Source organism: Aulonocara sp. 'chitande type north' Nkhata Bay, linkage group LG23 (assembly GCF_057382095.1).
Source record: "Aulonocara sp. 'chitande type north' Nkhata Bay isolate Kocher_YH1m ecotype deep benthic linkage group LG23, A_spYH_male_GT1.1, whole genome shotgun sequence".
Taxonomy (NCBI): Eukaryota; Metazoa; Chordata; class Actinopteri; order Cichliformes; family Cichlidae; genus Aulonocara; species Aulonocara sp. 'chitande type north' Nkhata Bay.
Genome location: NC_141365.1, coordinates 30,217,167 through 30,244,035, shown reverse-complemented (window position 1 = coordinate 30,244,035; position 26,869 = coordinate 30,217,167). Strand labels below are relative to the sequence as shown.

Here is a 26,869-nt window from a genome sequence, read left to right as displayed (position 1 = left end):
GCCAGTAAACATTCAATAATTTCACTTCTGACTGGAAATATAAAGTTGAAAGAAGCACATTTGTAATTGTTGTCGTCATTGTGTAAGGAGCCCAGTGCCGCTGTATTATTTACTCATTCTTTATCCCCCACCCTCTTCCTCCAGGATCTGGTGAAGAGCCACCTGATGTACGCCGTGCGCGAGGAGGTGGAGGTGTTGAAGGAGCAGATCAAAGAGCTAATCGAGCGCAACACTCAGCTGGAGCAGGAGAACAATCTGCTCAAGACCCTGGCCAGCCCCGAGCAGATGGCTCAGTTCCAGGCTCAAGTCCAGACTGGTGGCTCCCCGACCGGCACCGCCCAACCTCCGGTCCCGGCTGGCCCCTCCACGCAGAGCTCCGGCACATCTGCGTAACCCAGACATTGGAGAGCCCTCTGACGATGAGAGACCGGGGGGATGGAAGAAAGAAGATGAGAAGGAGGAGGAGAAAGGAGTCTCGTCATACTGTGAACAGACTCTAGCATTAAGACTCTGCCAGTGTTTGGAGGAGCACACACTCGGGCTCAGCCGGAGGATGAACCACTCTCTTTTGTTGCACATTTTATTTAACTGACTTTGGAGTCACACCGATGTGTAATGTGTAAGTGTGTGTGCGTCTGCGTGCGCGTCTTTGCCTCGTTTCTGACTTTTAACCACCCGCTTCAGACAATCCTCATTGTCATGCTGGTTGTTGTTGTAATCATCATCATGGTGACAACAACAATGTGGGGAAAGGGACAGAGCTAACAGGAACCGACCCTGCCGCCATCTTCAGGGCCGCTAAAAAAAAAAAAAAAAAAAAGAGGGCGGGAGGAGTTAACCAAGGGCCCGGCCAATCAAAGAAGCAGGCTCTTGTCAGTGCCGTTGAATACGTTGCGGTGTGACCCCCTCCCCACTGAAAACATGTGCCATCGTCCCCTACCCCGCCTTGCCGCACCCTGACTGTCCATCAGTGCACAGTGTTTTTTTTGTTTGTTTTTTTTAATTCAACATCTTCCTGTTTTCCTGTTGCACTTTTTTTTTCCAAGCGGACTTTTAACGGATGACCGAAGATTCATACAACCCACCCTCAATCCGGGAAAGTCCCAGATCTCTGAGGATCACCAGTCTTGACATTCTTCAAGGGGAGGATGGTCATAAAATCTATGAATTAAATATCAGCTGCTTCTCATTGTTCACTTTGAGAACTGAGTTTGAGGTCCACGTTGCCCACCCTTGACACCCCCTCCTTGTTCTTTCTCAGACAACGCATTAAAGATTTATGCAGGGGATCAATGTTTTTTGGCGTTTTTTTAAGGAGGGCTGGGAGAAGCTTGTTTTGTCTGTCCTATTAATTTTGTTTTGGCTCTTGTTAATGTAATAATGTCCAAGTGATCTGTAAAAATAAATGGCAGGAAGGCAGTTCAATAGGACATGACTGTTTCTAGCTAGTGATCTTTGTATAGGTGAAAATTTTCCAGTTCAACTCTGCCAAGTGCCTGGTTTCCAACCATAGATACATATATAGAAGCCTTTTTGTTGTTGTTCTACTATTTTGTATATATATCTATGGTATGGCCAGGTTTTTCTCTGATCTACCTGTGATGTCATTACTCAGGGTGGCAACAGAAGAGGACCTTTTACCTCCACACTAAGATGCTGTCTCTCCTGTGGTGACACACGGCCTTGTACTGTATCTGCCGTTGCTTCAAACTCACTCGCTCAAATGTTCTGGACTCTTTAACCATTTGGAGACGTGTGTAGTTTTAGTTTTTTTTGTTTTGTTTTGTTTAAATAAATCTTAGCATTTTTTTTTTATTATTACAGCCAAGTGTTTGAGTTGCTCAGTGCAACTGGAGCGCTGAACACAATAATGAGACATCTGGCTTTAAAAAAAAGAAAGAAAAGGAAAATGCCCAGCAGCAGAAGTATGTTGATGTTTTGTGCATGTTCCTCAGCCCATCACAAATGTGACGTTACAATTGCACTAGACAGTTGCACCTCAAATAAAAAAAGAAAAACATGACAAAACTGGGAATGTTTTTTTGTTTGTTTGTTTTAAGTCATAAATTTATCATATGTTTACATCTTTTCTCCTCTGGAAGCTGAAAAATTATAGGTATTAGAAAAATGGTAATTTATAAATATTTATGGCTTCCCAGTTTACAACATGAATGGCTGGCTCTGCCAAACCTCCGTGCGCATGCGCAAGTGAGTCTACTACGTAAATATTTATATATTACACGGGTGTCTCATTGGTTCCATATGGCCGAGCCTCCCCAACAGAACCTTATGGTCGGCCCGCCCATCCGCCCGAGAACGTGCAAAGGGGGAGCGAGCAGGAAAAATGTAGAACGACGGCTGAGGAGCCGAAGATGGCGAGTTTGACACTGAAACGTGTTACAACGGAGGTCCCGCCCCGTTTTTAGTGCATTATATTTAAACGGGTAAAATCAGCCGTTAGATTCATTTTGCAGGGAAAGTTGAGACTTATAAAATGCTTGAACAGTATGATTGTGTAGTTTTGCGGGTAAAGATTAGCTGCCACAGTGCGTGATATATTTATTCAGAGCCAGAGATTTTAGAAGTAAGAAATCAGAAAAAGACGAACATAATTTCTCCTGTTCAATCAGGCCAAAGCCACACCCAGAATCATTAACGTGTGCAGCTGTGCAGTAAAACTGGTCATTAATATTTATGACTGCTTGTCAATGAAAGTCAATAAAATCACCTGTATTATTTATTAAAATAGGACCATGCTCTGTTGACTTTTACTAATGGTGAGCTGTTTATATGTTAAGGTAAAGGTTTGATGGAAGGACATTAAAGTATAGGAAGTGCAAAACATAAGGTTAAAAGGAGCATCACTGAGAATTATGTGTAACCAAATGTTGCTGTTTAAGTGGGGCTACACAGCATCTTTATTCCTTGTCCCCCTGTCCCACTTCTTGAGACAATGTCCCACATTTTGACTGGGGCTCTGCAGAACATGCAGGTCCTTACAGTCCATCTGTGGCCTTTTTCCTGAAAGGCTATAGATGGACTGTAGAGTGAAATGAAAATTATGCCTATCAATGAAAGTTACAAAGTGTGTGTCATAATTGGATAGAAATTGCTAAAATTAGTCAGATATGTCTCAAAAAAGCCAATCTATGGATACATCCCAACTGAAACCCCAAAACTGTTACTAGACAGAAAAGCATCTGAAATAACAGATAATACAGTATATGAAGACTATCGCATGCTAGCGTAAGAAGAATTTCTTTTTCTTTCTACCAAACCTTACTAGCTATGCATGGGATATATGGAACATAAAAACACATGTCTATACTATGATATTCAATTCTATACAATAGCATTCCATTTAGTGCTCATTTGAACCATCACATTTACAAATATATATGATTGTGGGATTTGCATGAAACATTTGTATATGCCATATAGATGTTGGCAATCACGGTGCCCTAGACAATGTTTATGCAAAGCTTCATCAAGATTGGAAAGAAAAGAAAAGTTGCATTTAAATATAAAACATCTGACTACCTCCCAGCATTGTTAACGTGTCACACTTTGTCCCACACAAACACTGTGTTTAGTTTGTTGGGTTCTGGTCACCCTAACGAGAGGTTTACTGGTTGAACTGTAATATTTTAGTTTTACCAGCACTTATATTTAAAAATTTTTAATTATTTGGTTCACTTCACAATCTAAGCAAACACCATCCGTTCATGAAGGACATGAGTTGTGGCAGAAAGCTCGAGAATACCGAGGCTTAACCACGTCGCAGTGACTGACGTTTAATTTCAAAGCCTCATTTGAATCTCACAGTGGAGCAGCTCACTGAGCCTGCACGATATTTTTAGTAGCTTTTTCTAGGCTTCACTCTGCCTCCTGTGCCAGAGCCGACTCAATTTCCTCTGACTGCAGGGAGTCTAAAAGTCAACTTTTAGGTTTTTTTCAGTTATGTAAGTTAAAAACGACCTGCCTTGTGTGATATTCAATCAAATTAAACTGTTGGAGCCCATAATTTTATGGCCTATGTATAAAAAAACACCTGAGTACGACAGAGTACATCACTTTGGGGAGTCCTGGGTTAAAATCTAATCAGTAGTGGTCTTTGATCTAACATATACGTAACTAAAGGCTTCTGACCTGACCTCCTCAGATCAGTCTGATCTTAGATCCTGACCTCGTAATGACCATCTCTGGTGGATCAGACACAGAGTGGAGGCAGAGCTTCTGCTCCTGTGTCCAGATGGCACTTTCGCAAATCCCATTTCATTGACAAAAGGTGTTTTCTTCAGGCAGGCCAGACCCTGAGGACAGGATGTACAGCAAGCCTGAGGGATAACGTGCAGATTAATCTCCTCATCTAGTCTCCCATCTATTTTTGGTGATGTTCAGAGGTAGATATGGAGGGCACTTACTCACTTTTTTTGTGGTTGTTGTCATCCCTAGTCAGTGTTTACTGACAGGTACATATAAGCTAAAACTAATTCTCTGTGTATTCATGGCCTACTGTTTTCAGACATGCAAAGACCATTCTGCCCCACAAACGACCCCTGAAATCCTCTTTACACCCCCACGAGTGGACCTCCCCTGTGTTGTTGATGTATTCCTTATTGCTGAGAAAGCAGGTGTCCTGCTGGTTAAACCCTCAATGTCCAGACTGGCAAGAAGTAGGGCTCCACCTCCTCTAGACTTACCATTAAGACTCTATGTAGGGATTAACTCATCCAGAGTCCAGAATCAGAAATACACCTTGTGTTTGTACACACACAGAGAGAAAACCTGTTAACATGGTGAATGTGAAATCCCAAATATATAAGTTTTAAACCAGATTTTAGCTGAGCTACGATAAAAAATCCAAAGTAAATCATCTAAAAGAGATAAAAACTTTATATTTGTAAAGGGTTTCAGGCAACGTTTAAAGTCATTTTCTTGTTCTCCAGGCTTCTTGAAAGATATTCAAAGCTCTTCTTTGGATGTTTCTGCCTTTTGTTCTGTTCTCAGTCAACATGATTCCACACTGCTTCAATAATGTTAAGGTCTGGGCTCTGGGGAGGCCGATCCATGACTGATAGAAAAACACAAAGTGGGGCACTATCCAGGTATGATTTTACTCCATTGGCAGTGCATTGGCAGTGTATTTTTTTGTGTTCATAATTCATCAGTTTTGAAACGACTAGCTGAAATGTAACCTAAAACTATGACAGAGCCTCCACCATGTTTCACAGATGGCTGTAGACGCCCAATGTTGTACCTATCCTGACCTCTTATGTACATACCTAGGATGATTTGAACCAAAAATCAGTCCATCAGACCTGTTACCACTGATTTTTAGTCCAGTTTTTGTGTAATTTTGTATACCTCACCCTTTTCTCACTGTTTCCTTTCCTTTAGTGTTGCTTCTTGATAGTCTCCCTTCCGCTGAGGCCATTTCTATTAAGGCTGTATTGCTATGAGGTTCAGCCTGTCTAAGAAGTTTGGCAAGTGAACTGCTAGAATTTTACTAGTCTGTTGTTTGACATTAATTAGAAGGTATGTGTCTGTCTATAGTGAAATTTACTAGTTTCAGCGGATAAATTAGTAGCCAGCTCTCTCAAAAAACACCAGCAAGCCGATGACATTAAACCCCACGTCAAGACAGCAAAGCAGCGGGTGACGTCATGGTGGCAAACACAGACACAGCAGGACACATGTGCCCTCAATCAGCACTCATACTCAATCAGAGTCAGCTGCTGTCACAGGCAACCCATGAGAACATCCCTGCACAGATCTTAACATCAACTCACGCAGAAAGTACACACAAAGAGCGAGCCGGTTGATTCACCATGTGATGCCAATAAGAGAAATGCTCCAAACTCGTCCGTAGACGTTCCTGTGGAATCACTGTGACTCTCGCCACAGTTAGTTAGCTGCTGCTGTATGTGGGTCATGTCACTGTGTTTGGGTAGCAGCTGAGGGGAGGTGTGAACACGCTGCTGCTGTGCCTAAATAGAGCGTGACAGACGAGGAAAGAGTCAGCTAGAAGAGAGATTACAAATTATAGGGAGTGCACCTCTAATACCTACAGAATAAAGTATGTCAGATGATGATCAGTGCTCTGGAGGAGGTGTTCTGATTGGTACAAAAATGCTGCAAAGGCATCAGTGTGGTTATCTCTGTGACCTTTGAAAAGCATTCCCATGCATGCCTTCATATGGTGATCACACGTGGGCGTCTATCACTTTATGTGAACAATTGCGTGCAAAAAACAGGCCTCGTTCCCACTTTTTTGCTTTGTTTACTGCGTGGATACTTTCCACATGCTGCTTATTGAATCAGTGGCTCATAAACAAGATACAAAAAGCACCGCTAGTAATACTTTGTGTGATTAAATCCAAATGAAAGATTCTGCAGCTGTATGCTCTTCAATGTTTAGCAAAAAAGGAGAAGAAATAAATGGAGAGAAGCTACACAAGTTGGGTATTTTAAGCCTCGAGATGCAGTTGGGGATGAGCACATCATTCTGGATTAAAAAAAGTTATGCCCTAATGTACTCAACATGCAGCGCGCTTTGAAAAGAGGAGTCAGTTTCCTGCTGTTGTCCAGTGTTGCAAGATTATTATTTTTACTTCATGCCTCATATTTTCCGTTGACCAAAAGCAATGTCAGTGACCTTGAAGTAGTAATAAGACAGTGAAACATTCATCTTCATCCTAAAGCACACAAAATAACACGCTTAAGTCATCTTAAACCCAGCTGCTGCCTTAACCTGAATTAGGCTCTTAAATTAACAAGGGACATTGCAGTAGATGTTCATGGTGGTCAGTACGTGTCCGTGTGTCCTCGTTTGTCCAAAGTCACATGTCTCAGAGGCACGTGCCCCCACTGCTGTGCCATGGGCCTTCTGAAATTTCAAAACAAACAGCAGACGGAAGCGTGGAGAGAGCGGCACGTAGCCTGCGCCCCCACTGGCGAGAGAAGGGTGGATTATGGGGGATTATGGCTCTATGTTATCCTCCACTTTTCCTCCCCTTAGCACCTTCACCGCTCCCCGGAAGATGTCAAAACAGGAAACACCTCCAGCTTAAAAGTGTCCAGTTGCCATAACTGGGCAATTTGGTCACCTTTTCCCTTTTTACTTTCTTCTAAATTTAAAATGATATTTTATTCACACAGCAGACACAGATAATGATTTTTGTCTGTTGTCTGTCTGAAGTTTCTCTCAGCTGTGCTGAACTGGTTTGACTGGTTCTCTGAGCATCTTTAATTTTTTCACCGTGTAACTGTGAAAAAGCATTTCTGGCTTGTGCTGCTGGAAGATTTGCAATGACGATAAAAGAAACCACACAAGGGCAGGGCTGAGCTTTTAAAATTCATAAAATCTACACAGCCCTTGTGTTATTTAAATGAACACCCAAATTTATCCGCCTTTTTCCCACTAACTCTGGGAATCTTTGTTCACCTGCTCATATTTTCTCAAGCAGACTGTATCTAAATCAGTGTCGCATGCTTTTCAAAACAAACTTTATTCTCCTGCCTATGTGCAGTAACTTCAAATGTCACTTGGATTCTTCTTAAGTGCACTTCACTTTAATTATGTTTGCTTTGGCCGCTTTGCTTTTGCCTAGTGTGAGTGTCTGTGCAACCAGACAGTCATTACACCACTGCTAACCTGACACAGCAGGACAGACAACAACAGGCCCAGCAGAGGTACGTTCACTTAAAGAGCTTTCCTCTTAATCAGGTTGTTTATGGTACAAACTGATCCAGTTTCTGAGAAGGATGCTTGAAAGACTTTCAGTTTATGAGCCATAAAGTGGAGTACAGAGCCGGTGTCTGGTAGGTTAGCCAAATAAAATTAATAAAATGAGAGTGGTTGAAAACTGTAACTAAATATAAGCTACTGTCACACAATAAAACACGCGCACAGACACAAAGAACAAGAGAAACAGAGGCCATATATTGGCATCACACTTACAAACACAATTCAATAACAGTTTGACCAAAAGAGCCAATTTGTGTCTGACCTACTTAACTCCATAACTCATCAAACTAAATAAGCTATTGGCTGTCCACTCATACTAGTACCCTTCAATATGTCTGTAGATTCCTTTGATAATAGCTAGCACTGGTAACCCACAATCCAAACAAACATAGCTTAACAAGCAAAACTACTATCGAACTGCAAGCCATTAACAATTATTATAACTGTTAGGTACAATTATTATAATTAGCATTTAAAGTTTCTGAGAAGTAAACTTTTCTGTAGTAGTATTCAAGGATAATAAGATATATAGAATTTTTTTTAAATTTATTCTCTTCAAAGTTTAAAAAGTGTAAAGTATTGATTAAATGGTGTTTATCTGCAGTAATGGATGCTACACATATTAGCTCAAGTTACTCACAGTGCTACGCACAGTGGTATTAACACAACGTGACTTGTAATAAACACATTATTAATTAAATTAGCCTGGAGAATTACAGGTTATGTTAAAAAGGGGTGTTCATGACAAATATTAATATAGTATTACAGGTATTAACAACGTCATCAAGTCTCTTTCCAATGTGAGAAGACGTTACTATAAAATATGCAGCAATAGTTTATTTTGCACAAGTCCTAAAAAGCCTCTTTCCTCTATATTTTACCTCCAAGCAACCTGACTTTCTTGACATTTTTAAAGTGCTTTTGAGCAATAGTTCTTCAGGCTTTCTGAAGGTTTTTCAATGTTTTTCTTTAGACACTAGCTGCTTTTTCATTTATTTTCAGTCCAGTTTTGTTTTTGTGTTAAACCCCTTAACACTGACCGATAAATTAACAAAAAAAGGCACCTATCTCAAGGGATGAACCAGTGTTGTGCCCACATAACAGACAACTAGGCAAAGAACCAATTTTAAATGATATCTTTAGGCACTTTGTTACAAAAACATATAATTTGTTCCCATTTCTTTAGTTGAATCTATGAAAAAATGCCAACGATAACAAAATTTGACAGACATAAAATAGTTATTTTGCACCAACAAGGCTCTTTCCAAACAGCTATTAGCTGAAAACTTAAAATCTGCATGTGCAGTGTGTCCTTAAAAAAATTGAGGAAACTGGACAAGTGGGCGGCCAAAGAAGTGGCAGGCCTTAAAACTATCCTTAAGAAAAAGAAAAGAATCCAGCATAGACCTGACACGGGACCTGACAGATGTATCTGGGCATTTAGTTGATCTATTTATTGTTATTCCTACTAAACTTTATTGTTATTTCCAGCTAAACTCTTTTGCACATTCAAAAGCAGACAGTTCTGAGATGTCTGGCCGACAATGTGCTGAGCAGCAAAAATCAGAGGGCACGCATGGCTGTCACAATGCCACTGTGAGCATTAAATGTGTTCTTCCTCTGCTGCCACATGGAAACTAAGCACTCAGACTTCAGACCACAGGAAACAGAAGTCTTGACCTTGTGTGACACACTAATATGACCTAAAACCACAGCGATCTCATAAATAGCCACGACCCCCAGCCAGTGTTGCAAATGTTTCTCATTGGCACGGAGGACCAATGTGAATATGACCTGATTGATATAATCCAGAGTTTTTGCATGTAAATTATTCTTGTTGAGTAAGTTAGACTCTTTCCTTTATGCAAAGTCTCCACTGGTTGAGCAGATGTGCACCAAATGGTGGACAAAGCCTGAGGCCTCTCAAGAAAGATCCACTAAAAGCCATGCAAGCCTGACCCTAGATCAGCCCAGATACTGGAACCTTTTTGTAAATGGGTAAATAAGCAGCTGGTTGACATGTGCCTGTCTGGATCGTGCAAAGCTCCTTGCAGAAACTCACAAATCCTCCTTTTTGTTTGTGGAGACGCAGCCTGGGTGTGCACAGTGTGGACATCATTTGAGAGAGCAAAGTCACTTCATATTTATTCTGAGTTCATCCTTCAAGCGAGCATTCCTCTGCAGCTCGTATTTCTGTCACAGGACTGCAGGGAGGCATTTTGCTTACGCTCCAAACAGACAGCAATTTAACTGAGATAGATCGAGCTGATGTGGGTCAGTCTAAATATCGTTCTTGGCCTCACAAAAAGCATTCAACCACACACACATACACACACAGCTTCTATCATTGCAGTGTTTCCTGTTTTTTTCCTGTTCCCCAGACAGAGGAAGAGAAATCAGTGCTCTTCTTTTTTCTTCCTCACGCCATACTTCGCGTCTCACCTCACACCATTTCCACATTCATCGTCTTTTTCCATCAGCAGCGGAAAGACACGCAAAACCTTATCACCAGATCTGTAAAGTTCCTTTCAAGCTGTATTTTTCCTTCCTATGCTGAATTTTTCTCCGTCTATAATCTATCTGCATCTCTGATGATGGCAGCACTTTCTCTACAGTCCCGTTTATAAATAAGACTTGGTGACTTTGACAGTCCTTTTCCTTTTTAATCCTTAAAGTGTGAGAGTGCTTAAAGGCTTTCATGCAAATTTACAGAATAAACACTATATACATATTATATTTTCAAAAAGAAAGCTAAAAGATTTTATACACTTAATCTAAATAGACAATGTTATAGGTTTTTTTTTTTTTTTTTAAATTCTTCTCTCCTATGATGTGTGTGTCCTGGTCACGTTTTCAGTGTGGCTCCAGGCAGCAGCCAGTGACACATGGAGCCAGCATCAGCAGGAAGAACCTACAGACGGAGGCAAAACAAAGAGGAGAGCTCAGACACACCCGAGTGGAGCTTAACTTGCGATGACATTGAAAGCAAACCATCTCTACTGACACACACTGTCCATCTTCTTTAATTGGACACATGAGCAGCAGGCATGTGATACCTCCACAGGTCATGTCTCAATGTTCTGCAGTTATATGTAACTCAGTTAGCATTACACTGTTAATCATGCCCTGCAATCGGCGTGTTGCAAGCTTTAGTGCATTAATTTGAAGCCAATCAAAAGGCATGTGACCTTCAGGTGGATCCTACCAACTGATCCTAATTTACCATCATCAGCTGATAGGAAGCAACTGGCACGAACACTTTCCATTTCGTAGTCCCGTTCAAAGCCTACTTTATTGCATGCATGGCTTTTTGGTATGCTGCCAATCACCAGTAGGCTGTGTGCACATAAAAAATGCCATCAGATACAAGTAAGAAAAGTGAAAAGATTTCCAAAATGCTTGAGATATTGCTGCTGTCAGGGTCAAACACATGCTTGATCATCTACATCAGAACTCTGTGTGAAGGTGAGACATGCAACATCTTATTTTAACGTGTTGAGTTAGAGTCATATACCAGGGGGTTAATCTGTGAAATCCTGCTAGAAAGCACTGATATGCAGGGCAGTGCTGAAAAAGCATTAGGTTTATTATATATGAAAAATCAACCATTTCTGAAAAATAGCTAGCACATGACCCCCTCACTCCCCTACTGTTTATTTTTATTGTAAAATAACTTGAACATATTTAAAGGAGTCCAAGATTTTACCTACGCAGTCAGACCATCAGACCGCGTAATGTATAAAAACCCAAGTACTACATCTCAGACTCAACAGGCCTCAGTTAGCAGGTTAAATATTTAAGAGTACAATTAGAAAAAGACAGAACAGGTTTGGCTTGCTTGGATGGGTTGCCAGGAGAAAACCGCTTTTTTCTAAAAAGGTTTTGTCTCCACTTTGGTCTTCTTGTTCTAGAAGACCAAAGTGGAGATGTTTGACTATAAAACACAGCAGCACATAAGACCTTATACCAACTGTCAAGCACGGTGGTGGAGGCGTGATGGTTTGGGTTAGTTTTACAAGTAACACGTTACTGCCCATCTCTGCCCACAATATAGATAGTCCTGCTCTGTTCAGTCATGTTCTTCTTTGGTATGATTTTATTGAGCTAATATGAACACAGCTATTATGCTCAAAGTAAACCAACCTTTGAGGGGAAGTGGGAGGAAGTGTTTTGTAGTTTGAATTTTGGCCGACCTCTGACCCACTACATGGCATCAGAGCAGCAAGCTACAGCAAAAGTGGATTCTTCTTGATATCTGGAAGAGGAGTAAACACTGTCAGGAGACTCTTAGAGATGCATTTTGGTTTAAATTAATCTGAGGGTAAAATTAACCAAGTCATCCACTGGGTTAGTTCATTTAAATATGCAGACATGGAGGGACAAGCAAATCCTGCAGCTGGAAATGGAGGAAATGAGCTACATGTTTGGCAGCAGTCTTCGCAGAAACTTCACAAACTCAAACTTAATGATCTTTTTTCTTATTAAGCCATTAAAAACTCAACTAAACGTTACACTTGGCACAATGCAGGCAGACAAGTAACACTGTTCTGCCAACCCCTGAACCCTCACCAGTCCATTGGATTCCCAGACGGAAAAGTGTGACTCCAGAAAGCACTGTTGTCTCCACTGCTCTAGAGTCCAGTGATGGTGTGCTTTACACCTCTGCATCAAACACTTTGCATTGTGCTTAGTGAAGTAAGGCTTGGATACAGCTGCTCAGCCATGGAAACACTTTCCATGAAGCTCTCTATGCACTGTTCTTGAGTTAATCTGAAGGCCACATGGAGGTCTGTAGCAACTCTCTTCGCACTATGTTCCTCAGTATCCGATAACCCCACTCTGTGATTTTACATGACCTACCACTTCATGGGTGAGTTGCTGTCATTCCCTATTGCTTCCACTTTGTTATAACACCACTAACAGCTGACTGTGAAACATATAGTTGTGTGAAATTTCACAAATGGGCTTATTGCACAGGTGGCATCCGATCATGGTACTACACCGGAATTCACTGAGCTCCAGAAAGCAAGCCATTCTTTCACAAATGTTTGTAGAAGCAGTCTGCATGCCTGGCTGCTCAAGTTTCTACACCGGTGGCCATGGAAGTGAGTGAATACTTTTAGCAATATAGTGTACAAAAAAAGTTTTATTTCATGAGACCTTCCTGTATTCTCTCTTTCCTGTGCTCTTCTTTGTGCAGCTTACTTTTGACCAATCCCTCCCTTATTTTACATCACCTACATGCATGTATCCATGGAGAAGGAGGGGAACACACAAAAACTCAAGGCCAAGATGGAGAGACACTAATTGCCTTCTCGTGAAATAACACCAGAGATATAACAGATACACACACACACACGGAGGTAATATTTAGGTCAATCCCACTGTGGGCGACACACTGTATAACACCCCCCACCCCCATCCACACCACCATCCCTCCTCCCTTAAGCTGAGGGGTTTTAGGCTTTCAGAAGTACAGAGTGTCCCAGCACATGAAGCATACAGTAGACTAGCACGTATTCGCACGCACACTCATAGGGAGTTTTCCCTCCCAGCTCATACGCACATGCAGACAAACTGCATTTGCATTCTTTGCATTGTTTTAAATATTTCCATCAGCCATACAGAGCGGCACATCGTCCTCTTACAGGGCAGGTGCAGGGCCACATTTAAATATGCAGCCATGCGAGGGACAAGCAAATCCTGCAGTTGGTTGGACATGGAGTTTACGGGAATTCATCGTGTGTTAAATAGTAAAATAGGAGTTGAGTCCATGTTTCTGGGGAAAAAAATTAATAGATCTCAATTCAAAAATAACATTATTTAATTTACAAAATAATGTGTATTTTTTTTTTGATTTCATAATAAATTGCAGGACTTTTCCCAGAAAAATAACTGGCAAAATAGACAGTGAATTTGCTTATGGGTATAGATGGAATGTGTCTATTTGTTCTGTTATTATGCAGTACTTTCTGGAAAACTACCAGGGAAATGAGCTGGAAATGTCTTCAAAGTAAAGTGTACCACAGACGTTTAAAAGGTCACTAATAACAACTGTTATGTCATTCCATGACCAGCACAGTAGGATTTTAAGAACTATAAAAGGTAATGATTTTATTTTCTATCAACTATAATCAAATTTTCATTACCTATTTTAGGCATTATTGAGAATTTCTCCTAATTATATTCTTGAACAAACAAACAGGTCAGTCCTGAGCTGCATACGTGCACAAATAGTTTCCACCCATTAAGACATTCCTGAATCATCTGTCATGCAACGGTGTGCACTGACATTTGTGGGCATACATTTTAATGTCTCTTAAAAATGAAGCACAACCTCATGCTTCTAGACTTCATCATGTCTCCTGCATCTTCAAAACATTCTCAGAAATGATTTTATTTCTCTCCCTCCTCCAACTCTCACACAAACGGCATGATTGTAACTTTAGAAATGTGGGAATCTGCACTTGGCACAAGTCACGCAAACTCAGACTGATACTTGCGCACAAAGAGAGAGAGAGAGAGAAAGATAAAGAGACAATAACTAAGCAGGGGTAGGGTCAGTGTTCCAGCTGAAGTCACGATACAGCAGAGCGTGGGCAGGATGTGTGAAAAACTCTTGGATCTCGAGTGCTTTAAATAACAAACCCACCGCCTTTTCTGGGTTTTGCACGCCAACGTTTGTCTGTTTGCTTTTGGCAGCTGTGTCAAATTTGTCATTTTTACAATAAGAAGTGTCAAAGCAAACATGACATCAGACGTTGCCGAGGCTCACAAAGACATCCTGAATAACAGGACTTGACAGTTAGGCTTGTAACGGGACATGTTGTGATGGATTATTCCCAGAGAGAGACTCTCTGTACACAGGGGCTGATGTAATGCCACATGCTTACATGTTACACCTTAGTAGATTGAACTCTCATACTGATACTCTCCTTATGTAACAAAATAACAGCAGGAAAAGGGCAAATATTAGTGTCTGAACACCCCCATACACCTGCTCTATGGTACTAGGCAGTAAACAAGAGATCATCACAAGCAGCAGATAAAAGGGCTCCTGGGTTTGTTTGCATAATGTGTTTATCTCAGTCTGGAGCCTCTTTTTGAAATGCAAACAGGACAAGTCTGTCTACAGAAGTCTGTTTTGTAGCGAGTGACCCTCCTTTCGAATGTACTGAAAGAGATCCTGTGGATATTTCAGGTGTTTATCTGCCTTTTGTCAAGTATTTTAACATCAGGTACAGCTGATTTTCACTTCTAAATACTGAAGCAAGAAAACTCAGTGTTTATGTAGCATCATGTTTTGCAAATTTCTTCCTTGGTTAAGTTCATTCAGCCCTATAACAACCCCTCACGTTATTGTTTGATATTTCTGACAGAAAAACAACTGCAAGGGTAAAGTCAGCAGTCTTGACCTCTATCTTAATTTGGCAGATTTGTTCTTCGTGATCACCTCCTTTTCATCCCAGGACCACTTCAAGTACTTTATACATAGGGGGAGATATTTACTAGCAATGAACAGTCAGCTACAAACTAATGGGCTACTTGTACATTATATCATTTGTAGTTTTAAGCTAGAGTACATGCCAGTGTTTTTTACATTGAAGTTTAACTTATATTTAAGTTTTAGTATACCAGTGTGCAAAGCGCAGGTGGGGCAGATGGGGATATCATTATTTCTTTGCAGAATGTGCCAAATATGCTGTGCATAAAATACTTAAAATGTATCCACAGGGGAATAACTTTCTGATAAATTTCATTGTAATCCATAGAAAATCATGTTTGAACAACAGGAAAAGTGCAGGATATAAAATTCCTCTGCTGGGGACATAGTAAGAGAAGTAAAGCCAACATGGAAGGACCTTAAACCCGGATTCTTTTGAATGGCCACCAGGTAGCTACCATTAAATCAACCACTGCCTGTAGTTGAAAAAAGTTTCACCCTTCTGTCACTCATTTTTGTTCAAATGAAGTCCATTTTGTAAGGATTGGTCATAGTATGCTTCAGAAAGGATATTCTCAAGTATGCTGATTGGCTAACAATTTGTAGATGACAAGTTATTAACCAATGAATGTCTAGTTTCATAGCGAGACCTGGCTCTCTTGTTACATCTTGTTTTATAACACCAAAAACACTAACTGATCAGGTCTTCAGAGACCCCAGCGGGTGACCTCATGAAAGACATGTCAATGGTCAGTGGTCCCCATGTCCGTCAAAGCATCCACCATCATTCCTGTTCCCAAAAAATCAGTGGTCTCCTGTCTAAATGACTACCGTCCTGTTGCACTGACATCCGTCATCATGAAGTGCCGGGAGCGGCTGGTCAGAGGTCACATCTGCTCCTCCCTGACACACTGGACCCTCTTCAGTTTGCCTATCGGACAAACAAAGCCACGGAGGATGCCATCGCCCTGGCAACGCACACCACCCTCACTCACCTGGAAAAAGGGAATACATATGCAAGGATGCTCTTCATCGGCTACTGTACGGCATTTATCACCATCATCCCCTCAAAACTTGCCATGAAGCTCGTTGACCTTGGGCTGGGAACACCAATCTACAGATGGATTCTAAACTTCCTCACAAACAGGCCCTAAGTGGTGAGAGTTGGTAAAGACGCCTCCTCACCACTCATCCTAAACACAGGTACGCCACAGGGTTGTGTGCTTAGCCCCCTCCTATATTCCCTGTTCACACACGACTGTGTTGCTAAACACGAGTCCAACATCATCATCAAGTTTGCGGATGACACAACCATCATCACAGGCAATGATGAGACGGCCTATAGAGAGGAGGTGATGGTGCTGTACAAGTGGTGTCTGGAAAATAACCTGACTCTCAACATCAGCAAAACTAGAGAAATGATAGTGGACTACCGGAAACGACCAGTCAGAGAACAACAGCCCATCCACATCAACGGTGTCAAGGTCGAAAGGGTCAGCAGCTTCAAATTCCTTGGAGTCAACATCACCGAGGACTTCTCCTGGACCCTTCTGTGATGGCATGCCACACATGGTAAGCTCAACACCTCACCACCAGTTGATTCACCTTAGTCTAATTTACAGTCACTACTTTAAAATATTCTACTTATTGTTCAATATTGTTTCTTTATTAAATGTATTTATTTTTCCATCACAACTTCCAATGTTTATATGGCGTGCACACATATTAACCTTGCAAGGTCAAAGTTCTGTTTTATGTTATACTAATACATCTTTCTTTGTTTGAGTTACCTGGGGGTTGGCTGGCGATTGTGGCTCAAGAGTTGGGAGTTTGCCTTGCAATCGGAAGGTTGCCAGTTCGAGCCCCGGCTTGGACAGTCTCGGTCGTTGTGTCCTTGGGCAAGACACTTCACCCGTTGCCTACTGGTGGTGGTCAGAGGGCCCGGTGGCGACAGTGTCTGGCAGCCTCACCTCTGTCAGTGCGCCCCAGGGTGGCTGTGGCTACAATGTAGCTTGCCATCACCAGTGTGTGTGAATGGGTGGATGACTGGATATGTAAAGCGCTTTGGGGTCCTTAGGGACTAATAAAGCGCTATATAAATACAGGCCATTTACCATTTCTCCTTCTGGCAAAAGGTGTGTCAAAGGGCTGGGAGAGCTGAAGTACCACTGACAACCTAATTGGATAGCACCACATGCTTCATTGCCTGGGGGGTGTTTCATGTTTGTTTAATTGTTTTGTATTAGTTGCTTATATGGCAGCCATTTTGTCTTCCCCCATGTGTGTCATTTGGTTTAGCTAAACCGGTATTTAAGTTCCCCCGTGTGTCATTTCAGCAGGTCAGTTTATCTTATGTTTGTTTGAGGTTTTGTTAATTATTATCTTGAGTTTAGTCTATTGAGTTGACCTCTTTAATTGGTCTGCCTGTTTAAGTTTTGGCTTTGTTAAATATATTTTCATATTTTTGGGTCAATAAAACCCCTTTTTTAAATTAAAACCACCTGTGTCCTTTATGCTTTACTGCTTGGTCCCTGCCACCTTCACACAGACACTGCTATCAGGAAAACTCGCCAGCGGCTTTACTTACTGAGGAGGCTGAGGAAGTTTGGCATGAACGCCAACATCACCTCAAATTTCTACAGGTGTGCAATTGAGAGCTTGCTGACGAGCTGCATTACAGTTTGGTACGGAAGCTGTTCTGCCAGCAGCCGTAAATCACTATAGAGGGTGGTGAAGGCAGCAGTGCACATCACTGGCATGAGGCTTCCTGGCATTCAGGACATTTGTCTTCAGCGATGCCTCCGTAAAGCACACAGCATCATCAAGGACCAAAGCCACCCAGCACATCAGCTCTTCTCCTTGTTACCATCTGGCAGATGTTACAGGAGTCTGTCTGCTCGGACTACAAGACTTAAACACAGTTTCTACCATCAAGCCATACAACACCTCAACCACAATACTTAAACTCACCCAGCACAGTCCACAGGACACACTCAGAAGCTACCCTGCAGCTTCACAAGTACTCTGTACAATCTGCACTGGTCACTCCACTTTATTGATATTTATATTTTTTTAAAAAGTGCAATACTGTAACAACTGCCACAAAAAAACCCAAAAAAACTTGTACTGCTCAATTTGTACTGCTGCTCATTCCTGTGCAATATCCCATCTGCCACCCCCCGCCCAGAAATCTATGTTTTTTCTTTTACTACATCTTATTAATATTTTGCTCTTTACTATTTTTCTATTTATTTTTTATTATTATTATTTTTCTTCTACTGTACCATTCTGCTGAGTGACTGTCTTCTGCTCGTCAAATACATTTCATTGCGATGTCGACCCTGTGTTAACTTGCATATGACAAATAAAACTGAAAACTGATCTTTTATACTTTTATACAAACTGTAGCTCCACAAATGACCACTTGAGGCTGAATCCGCAGGCTCCTTCAACTCCATGGATTTAAATGTTAGGCTCTCTCACACAAGCCTAACATGGAAATCCATTTACGCTCCAAGCTGTTGTGAAGCTTGAACAAGTGAGACACAAATTGGGAACTGAAAGTGTTTCCTTCAAAATAAAAGCTGTCCCTTAAGTACTGCAACTAACACATTTCAAAAGGTGCAAGTTCCAGTTTAAAGGCAAATGTGTCATGTTTAACAAAAACTGGATCAAAACTGTGTCCATATGTCAGGTCGGGTATCAGACGCCACCTCTCTGGGGACATCTCGGGCCCTTCAAGGTATGGAGGCCTATCTCCCCCACCACACCACTGCTCGGGCCACTTCGGGGGTGGGGTGCCCTCGGCCTCTCGGCCTGGGGCTCGGTCACTCTGGCACAGCTGGCTGCCGGCAGAGCTCACGGGCACGTCACTGCAACCCCCCCCCCGGCTTCTGCTCCGCGGCTGCTGAGTGAGCCCTCATCTGGGACTCTCCTCAGCTCTTTCTGGGATAGTGGCGCAGCTGCCCCTCTGTTGGTCTTCCTTGGTCTCTTGTGTTCTGAGGGCCTCTGGATGTCTGGAGTCTTGATCTCCTCCATACCTGCTTCATGCCCTGGTGGACGGGGCTGTGGCTCCCCACACCCTCTACAGATCATTACATGAAGGAACCTTTTAAAAACAAGCTCGTCCATGCTCACAGGTGCTCACACACACAAACGACACCCTTTTTGGCTCCTACCTCAAAGCACACTGCGCTGTTGATCTTGCATGCTGCACAATAATGTTTAATATTTAGTATTTACCTTTTTCTTTTTTCTTTCTTAACAGGTGATCCAGGTGATTGATATATGTATTTTTTTGTCTGGTTATTTAGTTGGTTTTTGTTTTTTGCCCTTTATCCCCGTCCCTCTTCTCTGCTGTTTTTCCTTCCCTCTTTCTTTCTCCCTTTTCTTTTCCTCATTCAAGTCTGTCCCGTATCTAACAAGTGAAAATAAAAAATAAAATAAACAATAAAAGGTGAATCAAATAGATCATTACGGCAAGGCTGGGATGGTCCATTTGGTAAAGTTAATCCGTTGGCCATCTTTCTTCGCCTTTAGACAATAATTCTGATGGCAAAAGAACCAAACGGGACAGGCAAAACCCCCCCCCCCCCCCCAAAAAACTGGATCAAAACGCAAGGGTCAAAAACAACAATGAACAAGAGCAGGTTACTGAGTTGTGTGACTGAGGCTTTAGTTAATTAGTTAATTTAGTTTAGTTAATTTCCAGTTGATGACAAGTTGGGCGACCGTGGTTCAGGGGGTTGGGAAGCTCATCTTCAACCGGAAGGTTGCTGGTTTGATCCCCCAGCTCTCTCTGTCCTGGTCGTTGTGTCCTTGGGCAAGACACTTCACCTACCGCCTAATGGTGTTGGCCAGAGGGGCCGATGGCACGATATGGCAGCCTCGCTTCAGTCAGTCTGCCCCAGGGCAGCTGTGGCTACAACTGTGAAAGTGAATGAATTGTAAAGCGCTATATAAACGCAATCCATTATTAAGTTAGGGTTGCCAACTGTCCCGTTTTAGCTGGGACATGCTGTATAATGAGAAAAATTGGTTTGTCCCTTATTCTACCTTAAATGTCCTGTATATTGACCATTACCTGCAATGTCACATAAAGTAAATAATTACATTATATGTCCAGCATGGCTTTGCATTGTGCTTCCAGTACTCCAGAGCGATAGTTAAAAAGTTGGCAACCCTATGACAAGTGCAGTGAGGCCAGTTTTAATAACTTACATACTCAAATTGTATTAAAGAATAAGTTATGCACAATTAAAGGAATAGGTACTTTGAGTATCAGGTAGGCATCATTTCATCTTGTTTTTTATCCACTTGTCGCTTAGCAAAAGCCATTTTAAGAAGTTGGTTGTTAAGTTTTTTCCAGTATCTTGTTTCAGTCATCATACAGATGACGTGTTCCAAGCTTGAGAAGAGACAAACATGGTCATTTCACATTCACCAGAGACAGTCATTCAGGGTAATTGAATGAAGTGAAACATCCAGTGTTATAGCGTAATATTTAGTCTTAAGTCTGTCTGATGTAAATGCTTTGCAAGTCATCCACTGTTCTTGGAATAATTTCCATCTCAACCTTTCATCACATATGACGTTAACAATGAATAATTAAATTCATCTCGCATAACAGTTCTTTGATGCAATAACGTAAGACCAGTATTACAAAGACCAGTATTTATCTCTTAATTCTTTCTTTCATAACGTCTGCCCTAATTTCAAAAGCTGGACAAACCTAAGTTATGAATGAGCCAGGCAAGGTTTGTTTGCTTTTTTTGTTGAGAACACAAAAAGCAGGTACGTTGGTGGGAATGCATTGTTCTTTTTTTTCATTGGCGACTTTCAATACCCTGAAAAAAACAAAAAATCAGTGCTGAGTGATAAAACTGCAGCTGTGGTTTGTGTGTGATGGGGGAAAAATCGGGAACAGTTTGTACAGGAAATGGCAGAGCTTTTCTATCTCTCTATGTGAGAGAAGAAAGGAAACAGCAGAGAAGAAAGACGCCAGAGTTTTAGTTCCTTCTCCTCCAATGCTCCCTTCTGGGTTTCATTCATAATTTACTGCCCCAATGTTCTGTCTGCAATTAGGATACAGAGAGGGAACGAGTGCAGGCAAGCCTCTCTCGTCCTGCCAGCACACACACACACTTGTTCTTATGTGATGTGATGGATGGTCCGGGACTCCCTGTTGCCCTCCACCCCCACCCAGCTGTCCTACTTTTTGACAGTGGAGGAATGAAATAAGCCTCCTCATCTCTTGTGCTGCAGTATCAAGAAAGGCCAAGGCTTTTACAGTCCTGGCTGTCTGTGTGGTATGTAAAGCATCCAGTACCCAACAGGACACTGTTTATTTACCACAGTATGAATAGTGTGCCATAGGCATACTTTGAACTGGCAAGGACTATTTGAATTTACAAGCTGGTATCTAATTCCAAACACCAGGTTGATACCGTGTTCTCAAATTTTGCCCATTTAGAAAAGGTTGTGCTGTTACACATCAGCATCAGCCTGTTTCTTTTAATCTGGGTCGCCATATGTACTATTTATACAGCCACATCAGATTAAAGCACAAAGAAGATTAGCAGTGTAAAATGAGTTGCATTGTATGTATGTAAGAATAAAATGATAAGTTTTCTTTCATATATACAGGGAGTGCAGAATTATTAGGCAAATGAGTATTTTTTCCACACCACCCTCTTCATGCATGTTGTCTTACTCCTAGCTGTATAGGCTCGAAAGCCTACTACCAATTAAGCATATTAGGTGATGTGCATCTCTGTAATGAGAAGGGGTGTGGTCTAATGACATCAACACCCTATATCAGGTGTGCATAATTATTAGGCAACGTCCTTTCCTTTGGCAAAATGGGTCAAAAGAAGGACTTGACAGGCTCAGAAAAGTCAAAAATAGTGAGATATCTTGCAGAGGGATGCAGCAGTCTCAAAATTGCAAAGCTTCTGGAGCGTGATCATCGAACAATCAAGCGTTTCATTCAAAATAGTCAACAGGGTCGCAAGAAGCGTGTGGAAAAACCAAGGTGCAAAATAACTGCCCATGAACTGAGAAAAGTCAAGCGTGCAGCTGCCAAGATGCCACTTGCCACCAGTTTGGCCATATTTCAGAGCTGCAACATCACTGGAGTGCCCAAAAGCACAAGGTGTGCAATACTCAGAGACATGGCCAAGGTAAGAAAGGCTGAAAGACGACCACCACTGAACAAGACACACAAGCTGAAACGTCAAAACTGGGCCAAGAAATATCTCAAGACTGGTTTTTCTAAGGTTTTATGGACTGATGAAATGAGAGTGAGTCTTGATGGGCCAGATGGATGGGCCCGTGGCTGGATTGGTAAAGGGCAGAGAGCTCCAGTCCGACACAGACGCCAGCAAGGTGGAGGTGGAGTACTGGTTTGGGCTGGTATCATCAAAGATGAGCTTGTGGGGCCTTTTCGGGTTGAGGATGGAGTCAAGCTCAACTCCCAGTCCTACTGCCAGTTTCGGGAAGACACCCTCTTCAAGCAGTGGTACAGGAAGAAGTCTGCATCCTTCAAGAAAAACATGATTTTCATGCAGGACAATGCTCCATCACACGCGTCCAAGTGCTCCACAGCGTGGCTGGCAAGAAAGGGTATAAAAGAAGAAAAACTAATGACATGGCCACCTTGGTCACCTGATCTGAACCCCATTGAGAACCTGTGGTCCATCATCAAATGTGAGATTTACAAGGAGGGGAAACAGTACACCTCTCTGAACAGTGTCTGGGAGGCTGTGGTTGCTGCTGCACGCAATGTTGATGGTGAACAGATCAAAACACTGACAGAATCCATGGATGGCAGGCTTTTGAGTGTCCTTGCAAAGAAAGGTGGCTATATTGGTCGCTGATTTGTTTTTGTTTTGTTTTTGAATGTCAGAAATGTATATTTGTGAATGTGGAGATGTTATATTGGTTTCACTGGTAAAAATAAATAATTGAAATGGGTATATATTTGTTTTTTGTTAAGTTGCCTAATAATTATGCACAGTAATAGTCACCTGCACACACAGATATCCCCCTAAAATAGCTAAAACTAAAAACAAACTAAAAACTACTTCCAAAAACCTTCAGCTTTGATATTAATGAGTTTTTTGGGTTCATTGAGAACATGGTTGTTGTTCAATAATAAAATTCCATCCATCCATCCATCTTCATCCGCTTTATCCGAGGCCGGGTCGCGGGGGCAGCAGCCTAAGCAAAGAGGCCCAGACCTCTCTCTCCCCAGCCACCTCCTCCAGCTTATCCGGGGGAATACCAAGGCGTTCCCAGGCCAGCTGAGAGATATAATCTCTCCAGCGTGTCCTGGGTCCACCCCGGGGCCTCCTCCCGGTGGGACATGCCTGGAACACCTCACCCAGGAGGCGCCCAGGGGGCATCCTTGTCAGATGCCCGAACCACCTCAGCTGGCTCCTTTCGATGTGGAGCAGCAGCTGCTCTACTCTGAGCCCCTCCCGGATGGCCGAACTTCTCACCCTATCTCTAAGGGAGAGGCCAGCCACCCTTCGGAGGAAGTTCATTTCTGCCGCTTGTATCCGCGATCTCGTTCTTTCGGTCACTACCCACAGCTCGTGGCCATAGGTGAGGGTAGGGACGTAGATCGACCAGTAAATTGAGAGCTTCGCTTTTACACTCAGCTCCCTCTTCACCACGATGGACCGGTGCAGCATCCGCATTACTGCAGCTGCAGCCCCAATCCGTCTGTCGATCTCCGGCTCCCTTCTCCCATCACTCGCGAACAAGACCCCGAGATACTTGAACTCCTCCACTTGGGGCAGGAACTCATCCCCACCCGCATATATATATATATATATATATATATATATATGCGGGTGGCTTATCGGTTTATCCTTCAAGCTGTTCCCGGGATCTGCTGGAGCCACTCGCCTAGCTTGGGAGTCACCGCACCTAGTGCTCCGATTATCACGGGGACCACCTTCACCCTCCACAGCTCTTCTCTGAGCCCTTGGTATTTCTCCAGGTTCTCGTGTTCCTTCTTTCTGATGTTGCTGTCATTCGGAACCGCTACATCGATCACTACGGCCGTCTTCTTCTCTTTGTCTACCACCACTATGTGTGGTTGGTTAGCCACCACCATTTTGTCCATCTGTATCTGGAAGTCCCACAGGATCTTAGCTCGGTCATTCTCCACCACCCTTGGGGGTGTCTCCCATTTTGACCTCGGAATTTCCAGGCCATATTTGGCACAGATGTTTCTGTATACCACTTGGTTATGGCATTCCATGAATACCCTGTCTGCTAGCATCTTGCACCCTGCTGCTATGTGCTGCATTGTCTCAGGGGCATCTTTACACAGCCTGCACCTGGGGTCTTGCCTGGTGTGATAGACCTCAGCCTCTATGGATCTTGTACTCAGCGCTTGTTCTTGTGCTGCCATAATTAGTGCCTCTGTGCTGTCTTTCAGTCCAGCTTTGTCCAGCCACTGGTAGAATTTCTGGATATCAGCCACCTCCTCTATCTGCCGGTGGTACATACTGTGCAGGGGCCTGTCCTTCCATGATGGTTCCTCGTCTCCCTCCTCTTTCTTGGGTTTCTGCTGCCTGAGGTAGTCACTGAGCACTCGGTCAGTTGGGGCCATCTTCCCAATGTATTCTTGGATGTTCGTTGTCTCATCCTGGACTGTGGTGCTGACACTCACCAGTCCCCGGTCCCCTTCCTTCCGCTTAGCGTACAGCCTCAGGGTGCTGGACTTTGTGGTGAAACCCTCCATGCATGGTAAGGAGCTTTCTTGTCTTTATGTCAGTGGCTTCTATCTCCTCCTTTGGCCAACTTATTATACCAGCTGGATACCTGATCATGGGCAGGGCTTAGGTGTTGATTGCCCGGATCTTGTTCTTACCGTTCAGCTGACTCCTCAGGACTTGCCTGACCCTCTGCAGGTACTTGGTGGTTGCAGCTTTCCTAGCTGCCTCTTCATGGTTCCCATTCGCCTGCGGGATCCCCAGGTACTTGTAACTGTCCTCTATGTCTGCAATGTTGCCTTCTGGTTGCTCGATCCCTTCAGTTCTGACTACCTTCCCTCTCTTTGTTATCATCCGACTACACTTCTCCAGCCCGATGTCATTGCTGTATATCCTGGTAGTGTGGATCAGTGAATCGATGTCTCATTCACTCTTGGTATACAGCTTGATGTCATCCATGTACAGGAGGTGACTGACAACTGCTCCGTTCCGTAGTCGGTATACGTAGCCAGTCTTGTTAATGATCTCACTGAGGGGGTTCAGGCCTATGCAGAACAGCAGTGGGGACAGAGCATCTCCTTGGTAGATCCCGCACTTGATGGTGACTTGTGCTATGGGCTTGGAGTTGGCCTCTAGTGTTGTACGCCACATCCCCATTGAGCTCTTAGGGTCCTGTTGATCTTGTACAATTCTAGGCATTCCAGTATCCAGCTGTGGGGCATAGAGTCATAGGCCTTCTTGTAATCAATCCAGGCAGTGCACAGGTTGGTCAACCTGGTCTTGCAGTCTCGGCTGACTGTTCTGTCTACCAGTAGCTGGTGTTTTGCGCCTTTGGTATTCTTGCCAATCCCTTTGTGTCCCACTCATGTATTGACCCATGTACCTGTTCATCTTAGCTGATATGATGCCTGACAGGAGCTTCCATGTAGTACTGAGGCAGGTTATTGGTCGGTAGTTGGATGGGACCGGTCCCTTCTTGGGGTCCTTGGGGATCAGGACCGTCCGACCTTCGGTTAGACATTCCGGGTGTCTCTCGTCAACTAGCAGCTGGTTCATTTGTGCTGCCAGATGCTTGTGGAGTGCAGTCAGCTTCTTTAGCCAGTAGGCGTGAACCATGTCGGGGCCTGGTGCTGTCCAACTCTTCATACTAGAGACCCTTGCTTGGATGTCTGCCACCGTGATGGTTACTGGACCCTGTTCAGGGAGGTTGCTATGGTCTGCCCTCAGATCCACTAGCCACTGAGCATTGCCGTTATGGGTTGTGTCCTTCTCCCATATGCTCTTCCAGTATTGCTCCGTCTCCAGCCTTGGTGGTGCTGTTCTCTTATTGTTCCCTTGCCACTGTGGACAACAGCTCGTTAATTCTCCTGCCTTCTATCTCTCTGGTGTACCTCCTCAAGTGGCTGGCCAAGGATGTGAGTCTTTGCTTGGCAGTTTCCAAGGCCTCAGGTATGGACAGCTTGCTGTATTTTTTATGCACCTTCTTTGTCGTGCCTGCAACTCCGTTAGTTGGCTAACTTCCCTCCATGCTACTTTGATCTTGCCCTCTAGCCTCCTTCTCCATGGAGGGTACTGCTCCTTGTGGCTGTTCAACTTATAGCCAAGCATCTCACTGATCACTGCTGCCGTATTGTAGATCAGCTTGTTAGTCTCGGTAAACGTGGCTGTAGGTATCATCCGTAGTGCTGCATTAACATCATCGAGCAGACCTTCTGAGGGTACTTCACGTAATCTTGGTAACCGGCTACGGGGGATCCAGGTTTCAAACTTGGGGCTTTGTACCCAATCTCGGGTGGGGGTCATGATATCTCCCCCCTGACCTGGCGTCCTGGCTCCCCCTTGCCGTAGCATTTATGTTGTACCTCGTCAATCTCTAGCTGTGAGAGCAGTCCCTTCTTTCGAATGTTGGAACACTGAGCTACTAGTTGTTTCGCCGTCATTGTGGAT

General features: G+C 43.1%; 1 protein-coding gene across 1 annotated transcript in view; it reads left to right on the top strand.

Moving 5' to 3' along the window:
- Positions 1 to 2,028, top strand: part of LOC147302083 (TSC22 domain family protein 1) — a 29,010-nt gene extending 26,982 nt beyond the window's left edge. Inside the window, exon 3 of the mRNA XM_086281561.1 lies at positions 145 to 2,028. Coding sequence (XP_086137687.1) covers positions 145 to 393 — 249 coding nt within the window. The 3' untranslated portion in view covers positions 394 to 2,028. The remainder of the gene's footprint in view (positions 1 to 144) is intronic.
- The last annotated feature ends 24,841 nt before the right edge of the window (positions 2,029 to 26,869 follow it).